The sequence below is a fragment of the Mya arenaria genome, chromosome 7 (assembly GCF_026914265.1).
Source record: "Mya arenaria isolate MELC-2E11 chromosome 7, ASM2691426v1".
Classification (NCBI taxonomy): Eukaryota; Metazoa; Mollusca; class Bivalvia; order Myida; family Myidae; genus Mya; species Mya arenaria.
In genome coordinates this window covers 25,346,887-25,366,178 of record NC_069128.1, presented here as the reverse complement: position 1 = coordinate 25,366,178, position 19,292 = coordinate 25,346,887, and the positions used below count along the sequence as shown (strand labels likewise).

General features: G+C 32.9%; 1 protein-coding gene across 1 annotated transcript in view; it reads right to left on the bottom strand.

The window, feature by feature from the left end:
- The window catches only part of LOC128241029 (A-kinase anchor protein 12-like), a 67,049-nt gene extending 48,685 nt beyond the window's left edge, over positions 1–18,364 (bottom strand). The window contains exons 1-21 of the mRNA XM_052958013.1: positions 18,279–18,364; positions 17,853–17,904; positions 17,483–17,523; positions 16,265–16,316; positions 15,894–15,934; positions 13,084–13,135; positions 12,713–12,753; positions 11,494–11,545; positions 11,123–11,163; positions 9,904–9,955; positions 9,533–9,573; positions 8,314–8,365; positions 7,943–7,983; positions 6,724–6,775; positions 6,353–6,393; positions 5,250–5,301; positions 4,879–4,919; positions 3,660–3,711; positions 3,290–3,330; positions 2,071–2,122; positions 1,700–1,740 (exon numbers count right to left, since the gene is read on the bottom strand). Coding sequence (XP_052813973.1) covers positions 1,700–1,740; positions 2,071–2,122; positions 3,290–3,330; positions 3,660–3,711; positions 4,879–4,919; positions 5,250–5,301; positions 6,353–6,393; positions 6,724–6,775; positions 7,943–7,983; positions 8,314–8,365; positions 9,533–9,573; positions 9,904–9,955; positions 11,123–11,163; positions 11,494–11,545; positions 12,713–12,753; positions 13,084–13,135; positions 15,894–15,934; positions 16,265–16,316; positions 17,483–17,523; positions 17,853–17,904; positions 18,279–18,364 — 1,016 coding nt within the window. The remainder of the gene's footprint in view (positions 1–1,699; positions 1,741–2,070; positions 2,123–3,289; positions 3,331–3,659; positions 3,712–4,878; positions 4,920–5,249; positions 5,302–6,352; positions 6,394–6,723; positions 6,776–7,942; positions 7,984–8,313; positions 8,366–9,532; positions 9,574–9,903; positions 9,956–11,122; positions 11,164–11,493; positions 11,546–12,712; positions 12,754–13,083; positions 13,136–15,893; positions 15,935–16,264; positions 16,317–17,482; positions 17,524–17,852; positions 17,905–18,278) is intronic.
- Positions 18,365–19,292: the final 928 nt, after the last annotated feature.

Here is a 19,292-nt window from a genome sequence, read left to right as displayed (position 1 = left end):
AACTGCAATGAATACGCTGTATACTAGGGCATAAATATAAGCAACGTAACAATTTACGAAAGGAATATCGAACCAAAATAAAATAAGAGGAACCTATAAACAAACTTACGATTCCTGTAGTTTTGCTTCCTCGTTATCATCCAAAGTACTCTCAAACAAAACAAACAAAAAACATACCTGTAAGTATTTCCTTAAAATTACCAAATAAGTTGATATTCATTTATGTAAAACAATAACAGAACGGTTCGGTTTGTGATCTGTAAGGCTTAACAGGTTGTAGAGTAATTGCAATTATAATTTTTCAACTGAAACATGTCTTATGTATGGTGATTTGTGACAATTTGCCGAACAAAATATTCTAAAAAATGCATTTAAACGAAGGTGCATATTGCGCAATGAGACAATTGACAACGTTATGATATTGCTTATTATTATACAATATCGAGCCATTTATAAATTGGCAAGAACAATAAAACTTACCGAGGATTTTATGTGCCCCTTCTCTTCTTCTTTTGGTGAACCGTGCACTGGTCTTTTAAAGGGAACAGATTACTTTTAAATATCGAACCAATACTATTTTGCAAATTTCTGCCACAATACTGATTTCAATATTCTGTACGTGGAAAGTATAGTCTATTTCTATCAGTTCATATGCAATTATGGTATAGTATGTACAACAGAGTGAACTTTGAATTCACGGTATCTCAATATCACTTTGAAAACATATGAAAGGATTTTCATGAGTGAAGAAGGAAACATGTGAATAGTATACCGAATAAAGAAAAGCAAGCTCTTTGTGTATCAATGGTTTCAAATTAGGTCATTTTATGAACACAAAAACAAGCTGCAACAACATTCATTATTTACTATAACATATTTGACGCAACACTGGAACAACCATAGTACTCAAAAGCAAAGTCGACCAATACGTGTTTCTGCCGTTTTGATTGCCTTCTAAACTCGCCAAATACGGGATCATATGAATGGACCATTTTACTTGTCTGTAGAAACTAGCTCTGATACGAGAATGCTAAAAATTATTTAATTTGGCAGCCACTTTGTTTTTCGTTTTGACCGACTGTTTGAAAATGTTGTGCCTTGTGCAAAACAAATTTGGAAATATTAGCCTATTACATTCTTCAACCGAATTGTTACGACAGTTGTGTTTAACCTGTTAGTGGATTTTATGACAATTATTTATTTTTATAACCGACAAATTGGATGACAAAGTTGATTATCTTCATTCGGTGCACAAGGTCGTTTCTAAAACATATCGTACAAACATATAACAATCAGTATTAATACTCTTCGAATCGAGGACGTTTTTCACATCAAACTGTGAACCAGGAAACATGGGCGCACCTGACAGTACTGTCTTTGAATGAGTAAGTGATGCCCTTTTAAACAATATCAACTTCATATTCAGTCACCCCGGCATTATGATTTAACATAATTACCAATGGCTTTATGCAATAAAAAGCTAATTTGTACATTGGATGCATTAACTGTACCATGAAAAGGCATTGACTTATAATACGCTAAACAATATAACTTTTGCATATAGTTTATGCATGGGCAAAACACCCAGGGAACTGCAATGAATACGCTGTATACTAGGGCATAAATATAAGCAACGTAACAATTTACGAAAGGAATATCGAACCAAAATAAAATAAGAGGAACCTATAAACAAACTTACGATTCCTGTAGTTTTGCTTCCTCATTATCATCCAAAGTACTCTAAAACAAAACAAACAAAAAACATACCTGTAAGTATTTCCTTTAAATTACAAAATAAATTAATATTCATTTATGTAAAACAATAACAGAACGGTTCGGTTTGTTATCTGTAAGGCTTAAGAGGTTGTAGAGTAATTGCAATTATGATTTTTCAACTGAAACATGTCTTATGTATGGTGATTTGTGACAATTTGCCGAACAAAATATTCTAAAAAATGCATTTAATCGAAGGTGCATATTGCACAATGAGACAATTGACAACGTTATGATATTGCTTATTATTATACAATTTCGAGCCATTTATAAATTGGCAAGAACAATAAAACTTACCGAGGATTTTATGTGCCCCTTCTCTTCTTCTTTTGGTGAACCGTGCACTGGTCTTTTAAAGGGAACAGATTACTTTTAAATATCGAACCAATACTATTTTGCAAAATTCTGCCACAATACTGATTTCAATATTCTGTACGTGGAAAGTATAGTCTATTTCTATCAGTTCATATGTAATTATGGTATAGTATGTACAACAGAGTGAACTTTGAATTCACGGTATCTCAATATCACTTTGAAAACATATGAAAGGATTTTCATGAGTGAAGAAGGAAACATGTGAATAGTATACCGACTAAAGAAAAGCAAGCTCTTTGTGTATCAATGGTTTCAAATTAGGTCATTTTATGAACACAAAAACAAGCTGCAACAACATTCATTATTTACTATAACATATTTGACGCAACACTGGAACAACCATAGTACTCAAAAGCAAAGTCGACCAATACGTTTTTCTGCCGTTTTGATTGCCTACTAAACTCGCCAAATACGGGATCATATGAATGGACCATTTTCATTGGCTGTAGAAACTAGCTCTGATACGAGAATGCTAAAAATTATTTAATTTGGCAGCCACTTTGTTTTTCGTTTTGACCGACTGTTTGAAAATGTTGTGCCTTGTGCAAAACAAATTTGGAAATATTAGCCTATTACATTCTTCAACCGAATTGTTACGACAGTTGTGTTTAACCTGTTTGTGGATTTTATGACAATTATTTATTTTTATAACCGACAAATTGGATGAAAAAGTTAATTATCTTCATTCGGTGCACAAGGTCGTTTCTAAAACATATCGTACAAACATATAACAATCAGTATTAATACTCTTCGAATCGAGGACGTTCTTCACATCAAACTGTGAACCAGGAAACATGGGCGCACCTGACAGTACTGTCTTTGAATGAGTAAGTGATGCCCTTTTAAACAATATCAACTTCATATTCAGTCACCCCGGCATTATGATTTAACATAATTACCAATGGCTTTATGCAACAAAAAGCTAATTTGTACATTGGATGCATTAACTGTACCATGAAAAGGCATTGACTTATAATACGCTAAACAATATACCTTTTGCATATAGTTTATGCATGGGCAAAACACCCAGGGAACTGCAATGAATACGCTGTATACTAGGGCATAAATATAAGCAACGTAACAATTTACGAAAGGAATATCGAACCAAAATAAAATAAGAGGAACCTATAAACAAACTTACGATTCCTGTAGTTTTGCTTCCTCATTATCATCCAAAGTACTCTAAAACAAAACAAACAAAAACATACCTGTAAGTATTTCCTTAAAATTACCAAATAAGTTAATATTCATTTATGTAAAACAATAACAGAACGGTTCGGTTTGTTATCTGTAAGGCTTAAGAGGTTGTAGAGTAATTGCAATTATGATTTTTCAACTGAAACATGTCTTATGTATGGTGATTTGTGACAATTTGCCGAACAAAATATTCTAAAAAACGCATTTAATCGAAGGTGCATATTGCGCAATGAGACAATTGACAACGTTATGATATTGCTTATTATTATACAATATCGAGCCATTTATAAATTGTCAAGAACAATAAAACTTACCGAGGATTTTATGTGCCCCTTCTCTTCTTCTTTTGGTGAACCGTGCACTGGTCTTTTAAAGGGAACAGATTACTTTTAAATATCGAACCAATACTATTTTGCAAAATTCTGCCACAATACTGATTTCAATATTCTGTACGTGGAAAGTATAGTCTATTTCTATCAGTTCATATGCAATTATGGTATAGTATGTACAACAGAGTGAACTTTGAATTCACGGTATCTCAATATCACTTTGAAAACATATGAAAGGATTTTCATGAGTGAAGAAGGAAACATGTGAATAGTATACCGAATAAAGAAAAGCAAGCTCTTTGTGTATCAATGGTTTCAAATTAGGTCATTTTATGAACACAAAAACAAGCTGCAACAACATTCATTATTTACTATAACATATTTGACGCAACACTGGAACAACCATAGTACTCAAAAGCAAAGTCGACCAATACGTGTTTCTGCCGTTTTGATTGCCTTCTAAACTCGCCAAATACGGGATCATATGAATGGACCATTTTACTTGTCTGTAGAAACTAGCTCTGATACGAGAATGCTAAAAATTATTTAATTTGGCAGCCACTTTGTTTTTCGTTTTGACCGACTGTTTGAAAATGTTGTGCCTTGTGCAAAACAAATTTGGAAATATTAGCCTATTACATTCTTCAACCGAATTGTTACGACAGTTGTGTTTAACCTGTTAGTGGATTTTATGACAATTATTTATTTTTATAACCGACAAATTGGATGACAAAGTTGATTATCTTCATTCGGTGCACAAGGTCGTTTCTAAAACATATCGTACAAACATATAACAATCAGTATTAATACTCTTCGAATCGAGGACGTTTTTCACTTCAAACTGTGAACCAGGAAACATGGGCGCACCTGACAGTACTGTCTTTGAATGAGTAAGTGATGCCCTTTTAAACAATATCAACTTCACATTCAGTCACCCCGGCATTATAATTTAACATAATTACCAATGGCTTTATGCAACAAAAAGCTAATTTGTACATTGGATGCATTAACTGTACCATGAAAAGGCATTGACTTATAATACGCTAAACAATATACCTTTTGCATATAGTTTATGCATGGGCAAAACACCCAGGGAACTGCAATGAATACGCTGTATACTAGGGCATAAATATAAGCAACGTAACAATTTACGAAAGGAATATCGAACCAAAATAAAATAAGAGGAACCTATAAACAAACTTACGATTCCTGTAGTTTTGCTTCCTCATTATCATCCAAAGTACTCTAAAACAAAACAAACAAAAAACATACCTGTAAGTATTTCCTTAAAATTACAAAATAAATTAATATTCATTTATGTAAAACAATAACAGAACGGTTCGGTTTGTTATCTGTAAGGCTTAAGAGGTTGTAGAGTAATTGCAATTATGATTTTTCAACTGAAACATGTCTTATGTATGGTGATTTGTGACAATTTGCCGAACAAAATATTCTAAAAAATGCATTTAATCGAAGGTGCATATTGCACAATGAGACAATTGACAACGTTATGATATTGCTTATTATTATACAATTTCGAGCCATTTATAAATTGGCAAGAACAATAAAACTTACCGAGGATTTTATGTGCCCCTTCTCTTCTTCTTTTGGTGAACCGTACACTGGTCTTTTAAAGGGAACAGATTACTTTTTAATATCGAACAAATACCATTTTGCAAAATTCTGCCACAATACTGATTTCAATATTCTGTACGTGGAAAGTATAGTCTATTTCTATCAGTTCATATGTAATTATGGTATAGTATGTACAACAGAGTGAACTTTGAATTCACGGTATCTCAATATCACTTTGAAAACATATGAAAGGATTTTCATGAGTGAAGAAGGAAACATGTGAATAGTATACCGAATAAAGAAAAGCAAGCTCTTTGTGTATCAAAGGTTCAAATTAGGTCATTTTATGAATACAAAAACAAGCTGCAACAACATTCATTATTTACTATAACATATTTGACGCAACACTGGAACAACCATAGTACTCAAAAGCAAAGTCGACCAATACGTGTTTCTGCCGTTTTGATTGCCTACTAAAATCGCCAAATACGGGATCATATGAATGGACCATTTTAATTGTCTGTAGAAACTAGCTCTGATACGAGAATGCTAAAAATTATTTAATTTGGCAGCCACTTTGTTTTTCGTTTTGACCGACTGTTTGAAAATGTTGTGCCTTGTGCAAAACAAATTTGGAAATATTAGCCTATTACATTCTTCAACCGAATTGTTACGACAGTTGTGTTTAACCTGTTAGTGGATTTTATGACAATTATTTATTTTTATAACCGACCAATTGGATGACAAAGTTAAAACATGGGCGCACCTGACAGTACTGTCTTTGAATGAGTAAGTGATGCCCTTTTAAACAATATCAACTTCACATTCAGTCACCCCGGCATTATAATTTAACATAATTACCAATGGCTTGATGCAACAAAAAGCTAATTTGTACATTGGATGCATTAACTGTACCATGAAAAGGCATTGACTTATAAGACGCTAAACAATATACCTTTTGCATATAGTTTATGCATGGGCAAAACATCCATGGAACTGCAATGAATACGCTGTATACTAGGGCATAAATATAAGCAACGTAACAATTTACGAAAGAAATATCGAACCAAAATAAAATAAGAGGAACCTATAAACAAACTTACGATTCCTGTAGTTTTGCTTCCTCGTTATCATCCAAAGTACTCTAAAACAAAACAAACAAAAAACATACCTGTAAGTATTTCCTTAAAATTACCAAATATGTTAATATTCATTTATGTAAAACAATAACAGAACGGTTCGGTTTGTGATCTGTAAGGCTTAAGAGGTTGTAGAGTAATTGCAATTATGATTTTTCCACTGAAACATGTCTTATGTATGGTGATTTGTGACAATTTGCCGAACAAAATATTCTAAAAAATGCATTTAATCGAAGGTGCATATTGCGCAATGAGACAATTGACAACGTTATGATATTGCTTATTATTATACAATATCGAGCCATTTATAAATTGGCAAGAACAATAAAACTTACCGAGGATTTTATGTGCCCCTTCTCTTCTTCTTTTGGTGAACCGTGCACTGGTCTTTTAAAGGGAACAGATTACTTTTAAATATCGAACCAATACTATTTTGCAAAATTCTGCCACAATACTGATTTCAATATTCTGTACGTGGAAAGTATAGTCTATTTCTATCAGTTCATATGTAATTATGGTATAGTATGTACAACAGAGTGAACTTTGAATTCACGGTATCTCAATATCACTTTGAAAACATATGAAAGGATTTTCATGAGTGAAGAAGGAAACATGTGAATAGTATACCGAATAAAGAAAAGCAAGCTCTTTGTGTATCAATGGTTTCAAATTAGGTCATTTTATGAACACAAAAACAAGCTGCAACAACATTCATTATTTACTATAACATATTTGACGCAACACTGGAACAACCATAGTACTCAAAAGCAAAGTCGACCAATACGTGTTTCTGCCGTTTTGATTGCCTTCTAAACTCGCCAAATACGGGATCATATGAATGGACCATTTTCATTGTCTGTAAAAACAAGCTCTGATACGAGAATGCTAAAAATTATTTAATTTGGCAGCCACTTTGTTTTTCGTTTTGACCGACTGTTTGAAAATGTTGTGCCTTGTGCAAAACAATTTTGGAAATATTAGCCTATTACATTCTTCAACCGAATTGTTACGACAGTTGTGTTTAACCTGTTAGTGGATTTTATGACAATTATTTATTTTTATAACCGACAAATTGGATGACAAAGTTAATTATCTTCATTCGGTGCACAATGTCGTTTCTAAAACATATCGTACAAACATATAACAATCAGTATTAATACTCTTCGAATCGAGGACGTTCTTCACATCAAACTGTGAATCAGGAAACATGGGCGCACCTGACAGTACTGTCTTTGAATGAGTAAGTGATGCCCTTTTAAACAATATCAACTTCACATTCAGTCACCCCGGCATTATAATTTAACATAATTACCAATGGCTTGATGCAACAAAAAGCTAATTTGTACATTGGATGCATTAACTGTACCATGAAAAGGCATTGATTTATAAGACGCTAAACAATATACCTTTTGCATATAGTTTATGCATGGGCAAAACACCCAGGGAACTGCAATGAATACGCTGTATACTAGGGCATAAATATAAGCAACGTAACAATTTACGAAAGAAATATCGAACCAAAATAAAATAAGATGAACCTATAAACAAACTTACGATTCCTGTAGTTTTGCTTCCTCATTATCATCCAAAGTACTCTAAAACAAAACAAACAAAAAACATACCTGTAAGTATTTCCTTAAAAATACCAAATAAATTAATATTTATTGATGTAAAACAATAACAGAACGGTTCGGTTTGTGATCTGTAAGGCTTAAGAGGTTGTAGAATAATTGCAATTATGATTTTTCCACTGAAACATGTCTTATGTATGGTGATTTGTGACAATTTGCCGAACAAAATATTCTAAAAAACGCATTTAATCGAAGGTGCATATTGCGCAATGAGACAATTGACAACGTTATGATATTGCTTATTATTATACAATATCGAGCCATTTATAAATTGGCAAGAACAATAAAACTTACCGAGGATTTTATGTGCCCCTTCTCTTCTTCTTTTGGTGAACCGTGCACTGGTCTTTTAAAGGGAACAGATTACTTTTAAATATCGAACCAATACTATTTTGCAAAATTCTGCCACAATACTGATTTCAATATTCTGTACGTGGCGAGTATAGTCTATTTCTATCAGTTCATATGCAATTATGGTATAGTATGTACAACAGAGTGAACTTTGAATTCACGGTATCTCAATATCACTTTGAAAACATATGAAAGGATTTTCATGAGTGAAGAAGGAAACATGTGAATAGTATACCGAATAAAGAAAAGCAAGCTCTTTGTGTATCAAAGGTTTCAAATAAGGTCATTTTATGAACACAAAAACAAGCTGCAACAACATTCATTATTTACTATAACATATTTGACGCAACACTGGAACAACCATAGTACTCAAAAGCAAAGTCGACCAATACGTGTTTCTGCCGTTTTGATTGCCTACTAAACTCGCCAAATACGGGATCATATGAATGGACCATTTTCATTGGCTGTAGAAACTAGCTCTGATACGAGAATGCTAAAAATTATTTAATTTGGCAGCCACTTTGTTTTTCGTTTTGACCGACTGTTTGAAAATGTTGTGCCTTGTGCAAAACAAATTTGGAAATATTAGCCTATTACATTCTTCAACCGAATTGTTACGACAGTTGTGTTTAACCTGTTTGTGGATTTTATGACAATTTTTTATTTTTATAACCGACAAATTGGATGACAAAGTTAATTATCTTCATTCGGTGCACAAGGTCGTTTCTAAAACATATCGTACAAACATATAACAATCAGTATTAATACTCTTCGAATCGAGGACGTTCTTCACATCAAACTGTGAACCAGGAAACATGGGCGCACCTGACAGTACTGTCTTTGAATGAGTAAGTGATGCCCTTTTAAACAATATCAACTTCACATTCAGTCACCCCGGCATTATAATTTAACATAATTACCAATGGCTTGATGCAACAAAAAGCTAATTTGTACATTGGATGCATTAACTGTACCATGAAAAGGCATTGACGTATAAGACGCTAAACAATATACCTTTTGCATATAGTTTATGCATGGGCAAAACACCCAGGGAACTGCAATGAATACGCTGTATACTAGGGCATAAATATAAGCAACGTAACAATTTACGAAAGGAATATCGAACCAAAATAAAATAAGAGGAACCTATAAACAAACTTACGATTCCTGTAGTTTTGCTTCCTCGTTATCATCCAAAGTACTCTAAAACAAAACAAACAAAAAACATACCTGTAAGTATTTCCTTAAAATTACCAAATAAGTTAATATTCATTTATGTAAAACAATAACAGAACGGTTCGGTTTGTTATCTGTAAGGCTTAAGAGGTTGTAGAGTAATTGCAATTATGATTTTTCAACTGAAACATGTCTTATGTATGGTGATTTGTGACAATTTGCCGAACAAAATATTCTAAAAAACGCATTTAATCGAAGGTGCATATTGCGCAATGAGACAATTGACAACGTTATGATATTGCTTATTATTATACAATATCGAGCCATTTATAAATTGGCAAGAACAATAAAACTTACCGAGGATTTTATGTGCCCCTTCTCTTCTTCTTTTGGTGAACCGTGCACTGGTCTTTTAAAGGGAACAGATTACTTTTAAATATCGAACCAATACTATTTTGCAAAATTCTGCCACAATACTGATTTCAATATTCTGTACGTGGAAAGTATAGTCTATTTCTATCAGTTCATATGCAATTATGGTATAGTATGTACAACAGAGTGAACTTTGAATTCACGGTATCTCAATATCACTTTGAAAACATATGAAAGGATTTTCATGAGTGAAGAAGGAAACATGTGAATAGTATACCGAATAAAGAAAAGCAAGCTCTTTGTGTATCAATGGTTTCAAATTAGGTCATTTTATGAACACAAAAACAAGCTGCAACAACATTCATTATTTACTATAACATATTTGACGCAACACTGGAACAACCATAGTACTCAAAAGCAAAGTCGACCAATACGTGTTTCTGCCGTTTTGATTGCCTTCTAAACTCGCCAAATACGGGATCATATGAATGGACCATTTTAATTGTCTGTAGAAACTAGCTCTGATACGAGAATGCTAAAAATTATTTAATTTGGCAGCCACTTTGTTTTTCGTTTTGACCGACTGTTTGAAAATGTTGTGCCTTGTGCAAAACAATTTTGGAAATATTAGCCTATTACATTCTTCAACCGAATTGTTACGACAGTTGTGTTTAACCTGTTAGTGGATTTTATGACAATTATTTATTTTTATAACCGACAAATTGGATGACAAAGTTAATTATCTTCATTCGGTGCACAAGGTCGTTTCTAAAACATATCGTACAAACATATAACAATCAGTATTAATACTCTTCGAATCGAGGACGTTCTTCACATCAAACTGTGAATCAGGAAACATGGGCGCACCTGACAGTACTGTCTTTGAATGAGTAAGTGATGCCCTTTTAAACAATATCAACTTCACATTCAGTCACCCCGGCATTATAATTTAACATAATTACCAATGGCTTGATGCAACAAAAAGCTAATTTGTACATTGGATGCATTAACTGTACCATGAAAAGGCATTGATTTATAAGACGCTAAACAATATACCTTTTGCATATAGTTTATGCATGGGCAAAACACCCAGGGAACTGCAATGAATACGCTGTATACTAGGGCATAAATATAAGCAACGTAACAATTTACGAAAGAAATATCGAACCAAAATAAAATAAGATGAACCTATAAACAAACTTACGATTCCTGTAGTTTTGCTTCCTCATTATCATCCAAAGTACTCTAAAACAAAACAAACAAAAAACATACCTGTAAGTATTTCCTTAAAAATACCAAATAAATTAATATTTATTGATGTAAAACAATAACAGAACGGTTCGGTTTGTGATCTGTAAGGCTTAAGAGGTTGTAGAATAATTGCAATTATGATTTTTCCACTGAAACATGTCTTATGTATGGTGATTTGTGACAATTTGCCGAACAAAATATTCTAAAAAATGCATTTAATCGAAGGTGCATATTGCGCAATGAGACAATTGACAACGTTATGATATTGCTTATTATTATACAATATCGAGCCATTTATAAATTGGCAAGAACAATAAAACTTACCGAGGATTTTATGTGCCCCTTCTCTTCTTCTTTTGGTGAACCGTCCACTGGTCTTTTAAAGGGAACAGATTACTTTTAAATATCGAACCAATACTATTTTGCAAAATTCTGCCACAATACTGATTTCAATATTCTGTACGTGGAAAGTATAGTCTATTTCTATCAGTTCATATGTAACTATAGTATAGTATGTACAACAGAGTGAACTTTGAATTCACGGTATCTCAATATCACTTTGAAAACATATGAAAGGATTTTCATGAGTGAAGAAGGAAACATGTGAATAGTATACCGAATAAAGAAAAGCAAGCTCTTTGTGTATCAATGGTTTCAAATTAGGTCATTTTATGAACACAAAAACAAGCTGCAACAACATTCATTATTTACTATAACATATTTGACGCAACACTGGAACAACCATAGTACTCAAAAGCAAAGTCGACCAATACGTGTTTCTGCCGTTTTGATTGCCTTCTAAACTCGCCAAATACGGGATCATATGAATGGACCATTTTCATTGTCTGTAAAAACAAGCTCTGATACGAGAATGCTAAAAATTATTTAATTTGGCAGCCACTTTGTTTTTCGTTTTGACCGACTGTTTGAAAATGTTGTGCCTTGTGCAAAACAATTTTGGAAATATTAGCCTATTACATTCTTCAACCGAATTGTTACGACAGTTGTGTTTAACCTGTTAGTGGATTTTATGACAATTATTTATTTTTATAACCGACAAATTGGATGACAAAGTTAATTATCTTCATTCGGTGCACAAGGTCGTTTCTAAAACATATCGTACAAACATATAACAATCAGTATTAATACTCTTCGAATCGAGGACGTTCTTCACATCAAACTGTGAATCAGGAAACATGGGCGCACCTGACAGTACTGTCTTTGAATGAGTAAGTGATGCCCTTTTAAACAATATCAACTTCACATTCAGTCACCCCGGCATTATAATTTAACATAATTACCAATGGCTTGATGCAACAAAAAGCTAATTTGTACATTGGATGCATTAACTGTACCATGAAAAGGCATTGATTTATAAGACGCTAAACAATATACCTTTTGCATATAGTTTATGCATGGGCAAAACACCCAGGGAACTGCAATGAATACGCTGTATACTAGGGCATAAATATAAGCAACGTAACAATTTACGAAAGAAATATCGAACCAAAATAAAATAAGATGAACCTATAAACAAACTTACGATTCCTGTAGTTTTGCTTCCTCATTATCATCCAAAGTACTCTAAAACAAAACAAACAAAAAACATACCTGTAAGTATTTCCTTAAAAATACCAAATAAATTAATATTTATTGATGTAAAACAATAACAGAACGGTTCGGTTTGTGATCTGTAAGGCTTAAGAGGTTGTAGAATAATTGCAATTATGATTTTTCCACTGAAACATGTCTTATGTATGGTGATTTGTGACAATTTGCCGAACAAAATATTCTAAAAAATGCATTTAATCGAATGTGCATATTGCGCAATGAGACAATTGACAACGTTATGATATTGCTTATTATTATACAATATCGAGCCATTTATAAATTGGCAAGAACAATAAAACTTACCGAGGATTTTATGTGCCCCTTCTCTTCTTCTTTTGGTGAACCGTCCACTGGTCTTTTAAAGGGAACAGATTACTTTTAAATATCGAACCAATACTATTTTGCAAAATTCTGCCACAATACTGATTTCAATATTCTGTACGTGGAAAGTATAGTCTATTTCTATCAGTTCATATGTAACTATAGTATAGTATGTACAACAGAGTGAACTTTGAATTCACGGTATCTCAATATCACTTTGAAAACATATGAAAGGATTTTCATGAGTGAAGAAGGAAACATGTGAATAGTATACCGACTAAAGAAAGGCAAGCTCTTTGTGTATCAATGGTTTCAAATTAGGTCATTTTATGAACACAAAAACAAGCTGCAACAACATTCATTATTTACTATAACATATTTGACGCAACACTGGAACAACCATAGTACTCAAAAGCAAAGTCGACCAATACGTGTTTCTGCCGTTTTGATTGCCTACTAAACTCGCCAAATACGGGATCATATGAATGGACCATTTTACTTGTCTGTAGAAACTAGCTCTGATACGAGAATGCTAAAAATTATTTAATTTGGCAGCCACTTTGTTTTTCGTTTTGACCGACTGTTTGAAAATGTTGTGCCTTGTGCAAAACAAATTTGGAAATATTAGCCTATTACATTCTTCAACCGAATTGTTACGACAGTTGTGTTTAACCTGTTAGTGGATTTTATGACAATTATTTATTTTTATAACCGACAAATTGGATGACAAAGTTGATTATCTTCATTCGGTGCACAAGGTCGTTTCTAAAACATATCGTACAAACATATAACAATCAATATTAATACTCTTCGAATCGAGGACGTTTTTCACATCAAACTGTGAACCAGGAAACATGGGCGCACCTGACAGTACTGTCTTGGAATGAGTAAGTGATGCCCTTTTAAACAATATCAACTTCATATTCAGTCACCCCGGCATTATGATTTAACATAATTACCAATGGCTTTATGCAATAAAAAGCTAATTTGTACATTGGATGCATTAACTGTACCATGAAAAAGGCATTGACGTATAAGACGCTAAACAATATACCTTTTGCATATAGTTTATGCATGGGCAAAACACCCAGGGAACTGCAATGAATACGCTGTATACTAGGGCATAAATATAAGCAACGTAACAATTTACGAAAGGAATATCGAACCAAAATAAAATAAGAGGAACCTATAAACAAACTTACGATTCCTGTAGTTTTGCTTCCTCGTTATCATCCAAAGTACTCTCAAACAAAACAAACAAAAAACATACCTGTAAGTATTTCCTTAAAATTACCAAATAAGTTGATATTCATTTATGTAAAACAATAACAGAACGGTTCGGTTTGTGATCTGTAAGGCTTAACAGGTTGTAGAGTAATTGCAATTATAATTTTTCAACTGAAACATGTCTTATGTATGGTGATTTGTGACAATTTGCCGAACAAAATATTCTAAAAAATGCATTTAAACGAAGGTGCATATTGCGCAATGAGACAATTGACAACGTTATGATATTGCTTATTATTATACAATATCGAGCCATTTATAAATTGGCAAGAACAATAAAACTTACCGAGGATTTTATGTGCCCCTTCTCTTCTTCTTTTGGTGAACCGTGCACTGGTCTTTTAAAGGGAACAGATTACTTTTAAATATCGAACCAATACTATTTTGCAAATTTCTGCCACAATACTGATTTCAATATTCTGTACGTGGAAAGTATAGTCTATTTCTATCAGTTCATATGCAATTATGGTATAGTATGTACAACAGAGTGAACTTTGAATTCACGGTATCTCAATATCACTTTGAAAACATATGAAAGGATTTTCATGAGTGAAGAAGGAAACATGTGAATAGTATACCGAATAAAGAAAAGCAAGCTCTTTGTGTATCAATGGTTTCAAATTAGGTCATTTTATGAACACAAAAACAAGCTGCAACAACATTCATTATTTACTATAACATATTTGACGCAACACTGGAACAACCATAGTACTCAAAAGCAAAGTCGACCAATACGTGTTTCTGCCGTTTTGATTGCCTTCTAAACTCGCCAAATACGGGATCATATGAATGGACCATTTTACTTGTCTGTAGAAACTAGCTCTGATACGAGAATGCTAAAAATTATTTAATTTGGCAGCCACTTTGTTTTTCGTTTTGACCGACTGTTTGAAAATGTTGTGCCTTGTGCAAAACAAATTTGGAAATATTAGCCTATTACATTCTTCAACCGAATTGTTACGACAGTTGTGTTTAACCTGTTAGTGGATTTTATGACAATTATTTATTTTTATAACCGACAAATTGGATGACAAAGTTGATTATCTTCATTCGGTGCACAAGGTCGTTTCTAAAACATATCGTACAAACATATAACAATCAGTATTAATACTCTTCGAATCGAGGACGTTTTTCACATCAAACTGTGAACCAGGAAACATGGGCGCACCTGACAGTACTGTCTTTGAATGAGTAAGTGATGCCCTTTTAAACAATATCAACTTCATATTCAGTCACCCCGGCATTATGATTTAACATAATTACCAATGGCTTTATGCAATAAAAAGCTAATTTGTACATTGGATGCATTAACTGTACCATGAAAAGGCATTGACTTATAATACGCTAAACAATATAACTTTTGCATATAGTTTATGCATGGGCAAAACACCCAGGGAACTGCAATGAATACGCTGTATACTAGGGCATAAATATAAGCAACGTAACAATTTACGAAAGGAATATCGAACCAAAATAAAATAAGAGGAACCTATAAACAAACTTACGATTCCTGTAGTTTTGCTTCCTCATTATCATCCAAAGTACTCTAAAACAAAACAAACAAAAAACATACCTGTAAGTATTTCCTTTAAATTACAAAATAAATTAATATTCATTTATGTAAAACAATAACAGAACGGTTCGGTTTGTTATCTGTAAGGCTTAAGAGGTTGTAGAGTAATTGCAATTATGATTTTTCAACTGAAACATGTCTTATGTATGGTGATTTGTGACAATTTGCCGAACAAAATATTCTAAAAAATGCATTTAATCGAAGGTGCATATTGCACAATGAGACAATTGACAACGTTATGATATTGCTTATTATTATACAATTTCGAGCCATTTATAAATTGGCAAGAACAATAAAACTTACCGAGGATTTTATGTGCCCCTTCTCTTCTTCTTTTGGTGAACCGTGCACTGGTCTTTTAAAGGGAACAGATTACTTTTAAATATCGAACCAATACTATTTTGCAAAATTCTGCCACAATACTGATTTCAATATTCTGTACGTGGAAAGTATAGTCTATTTCTATCAGTTCATATGTAATTATGGTATAGTATGTACAACAGAGTGAACTTTGAATTCACGGTATCTCAATATCACTTTGAAAACATATGAAAGGATTTTCATGAGTGAAGAAGGAAACATGTGAATAGTATACCGACTAAAGAAAAGCAAGCTCTTTGTGTATCAATGGTTTCAAATTAGGTCATTTTATGAACACAAAAACAAGCTGCAACAACATTCATTATTTACTATAACATATTTGACGCAACACTGGAACAACCATAGTACTCAAAGCAAAGTCGACCAATACGTTTTTCTGCCGTTTTGATTGCCTACTAAACTCGCCAAATACGGGATCATATGAATGGACCATTTTCATTGGCTGTAGAAACTAGCTCTGATACGAGAATGCTAAAAATTATTTAATTTGGCAGCCACTTTGTTTTTCGTTTTGACCGACTGTTTGAAAATGTTGTGCCTTGTGCAAAACAAATTTGGAAATATTAGCCTATTACATTCTTCAACCGAATTGTTACGACAGTTGTGTTTAACCTGTTTGTGGATTTTATGACAATTATTTATTTTTATAACCGACAAATTGGATGACAAAGTTAATTATCTTCATTCGGTGCACAAGGTCGTTTCTAAAACATATCGTACAAACATATAACAATCAGTATTAATACTCTTCGAATCGAGGACGTTCTTCACATCAAACTGTGAACCAGGAAACATGGGCGCACCTGACAGTACTGTCTTTGAATGAGTAAGTGATGCCCTTTTAAACAATATCAACTTCATATTCAGTCACCCCGGCATTATGATTTAACATAATTACCAATGGCTTTATGCAACAAAAAGCTAATTTGTACATTGGATGCATTAACTGTACCATGAAAAGGCATTGACTTATAATACGCTAAACAATATACCTTTTGCATATAGTTTATGCATGGGCAAAACACCCAGGGAACTGCAATGAATACGCTGTATACTAGGGCATAAATATAAGCAACGTAACAATTTACGAAAGGAATATCGAACCAAAATAAAATAAGAGGAACCTATAAACAAACTTACGATTCCTGTAGTTTTGCTTCCTCATTATCATCCAAAGTACTCTAAAACAAAACAAACAAAAACATACCTGTAAGTATTTCCTTAAAATTACCAAATAAGTTAATATTCATTTATGTAAAACAATAACAGAACGGTTCGGTTTGTTATCTGTAAGGCTTAAGAGGTTGTAGAGTAATTGCAATTATGATTTTTCAACTGAAACATGTCTTATGTATGGTGATTTGTGACAATTTGCCGAACAAAATATTCTAAAAAACGCATTTAATCGAAGGTGCATATTGCGCAATGAGACAATTGACAACGTTATGATATTGCTTATTATTATACAATATCGAGCCATTTATAAATTGTCAAGAACAATAAAACTTACCGAGGATTTTATGTGCCCCTTCTCTTCTTCTTTTGGTGAACCGTGCACTGGTCTTTTAAAGGGAACAGATTACTTTTAAATATCGAACCAATACTATTTTGCAAAATTCTGCCACAATACTGATTTCAATATTCTGTACGTGGAAAGTATAGTCTATTTCTATCAGTTCATATGCAATTATGGTATAGTATGTACAACAGAGTGAACTTTGAATTCACGGTATCTCAATATCACTTTGAAAACATATGAAAGGATTTTCATGAGTGAAGAAGGAAACATGTGAATAGTATACCGAATAAAGAAAAGCAAGCTCTTTGTGTATCAATGGTTTCAAATTAGGTCATTTTATGAACACAAAAACAAGCTGCAACAACATTCATTATTTACTATAACATATTTGACGCAACACTGGAACAACCATAGTACTCAAAAGCAAAGTCGACCAATACGTGTTTCTGCCGTTTTGATTGCCTTCTAAACTCGCCAAATACGGGATCATATGAATGGACCATTTTACTTGTCTGTAGAAACTAGCTCTGATACGAGAATGCTAAAAATTATTTAATTTGGCAGCCACTTTGTTTTTCGTTTTGACCGACTGTTTGAAAATGTTGTGCCTTGTGCAAAACAAATTTGGAAATATTAGCCTATTACATTCTTCAACCGAATTGTTACGACAGTTGTGTTTAACCTGTTAGTGGATTTTATGACAATTATTTATTTTTATAACCGACAAATTGGATGACAAAGTTGATTATCTTCATTCGGTGCACAAGGTCGTTTCTAAAACATATCGTACAAACATATAACAATCAGTATTAATACTCTTCGAATCGAGGACGTTTTTCACTTCAAACTGTGAACCAGGAAACATGGGCGCACCTGACAGTACTGTCTTTGAATGAGTAAGTGATGCCCTTTTAAACAATATCAACTTCACATTCAGTCACCCCGGCATTATAATTTAACATAATTACCAATGGCTTTATGCAACAAAAAGCTAATTTGTACATTGGATGCATTAACTGTACCATGAAAAGGCATTGACTTATAATACGCTAAACAATATACCTTTTGCATATAGTTTATGCATGGGCAAAACACCCAGGGAACTGCAATGAATACGCTGTATACTAGGGCATAAATATAAGCAACGTAACAATTTACGAAAGGAATATCGAACCAAAATAAAATAAGAGGAACCTATAAACAAACTTACGATTCCTGTAGTTTTGCTTCCTCATTATCATCCAAAGTACTCTAAAACAAAACAAACAAAAAACATACCTGTAAGTATTTCCTTAAAATTACAAAATAAATTAATATTCATTTATGTAAAACAATAACAGAACGGTTCGGTTTGTTATCTGTAAGGCTTAAGAGGTTGTAGAGTAATTGCAATTATGATTTTTCAACTGAAACATGTCTTATGTATGGTGA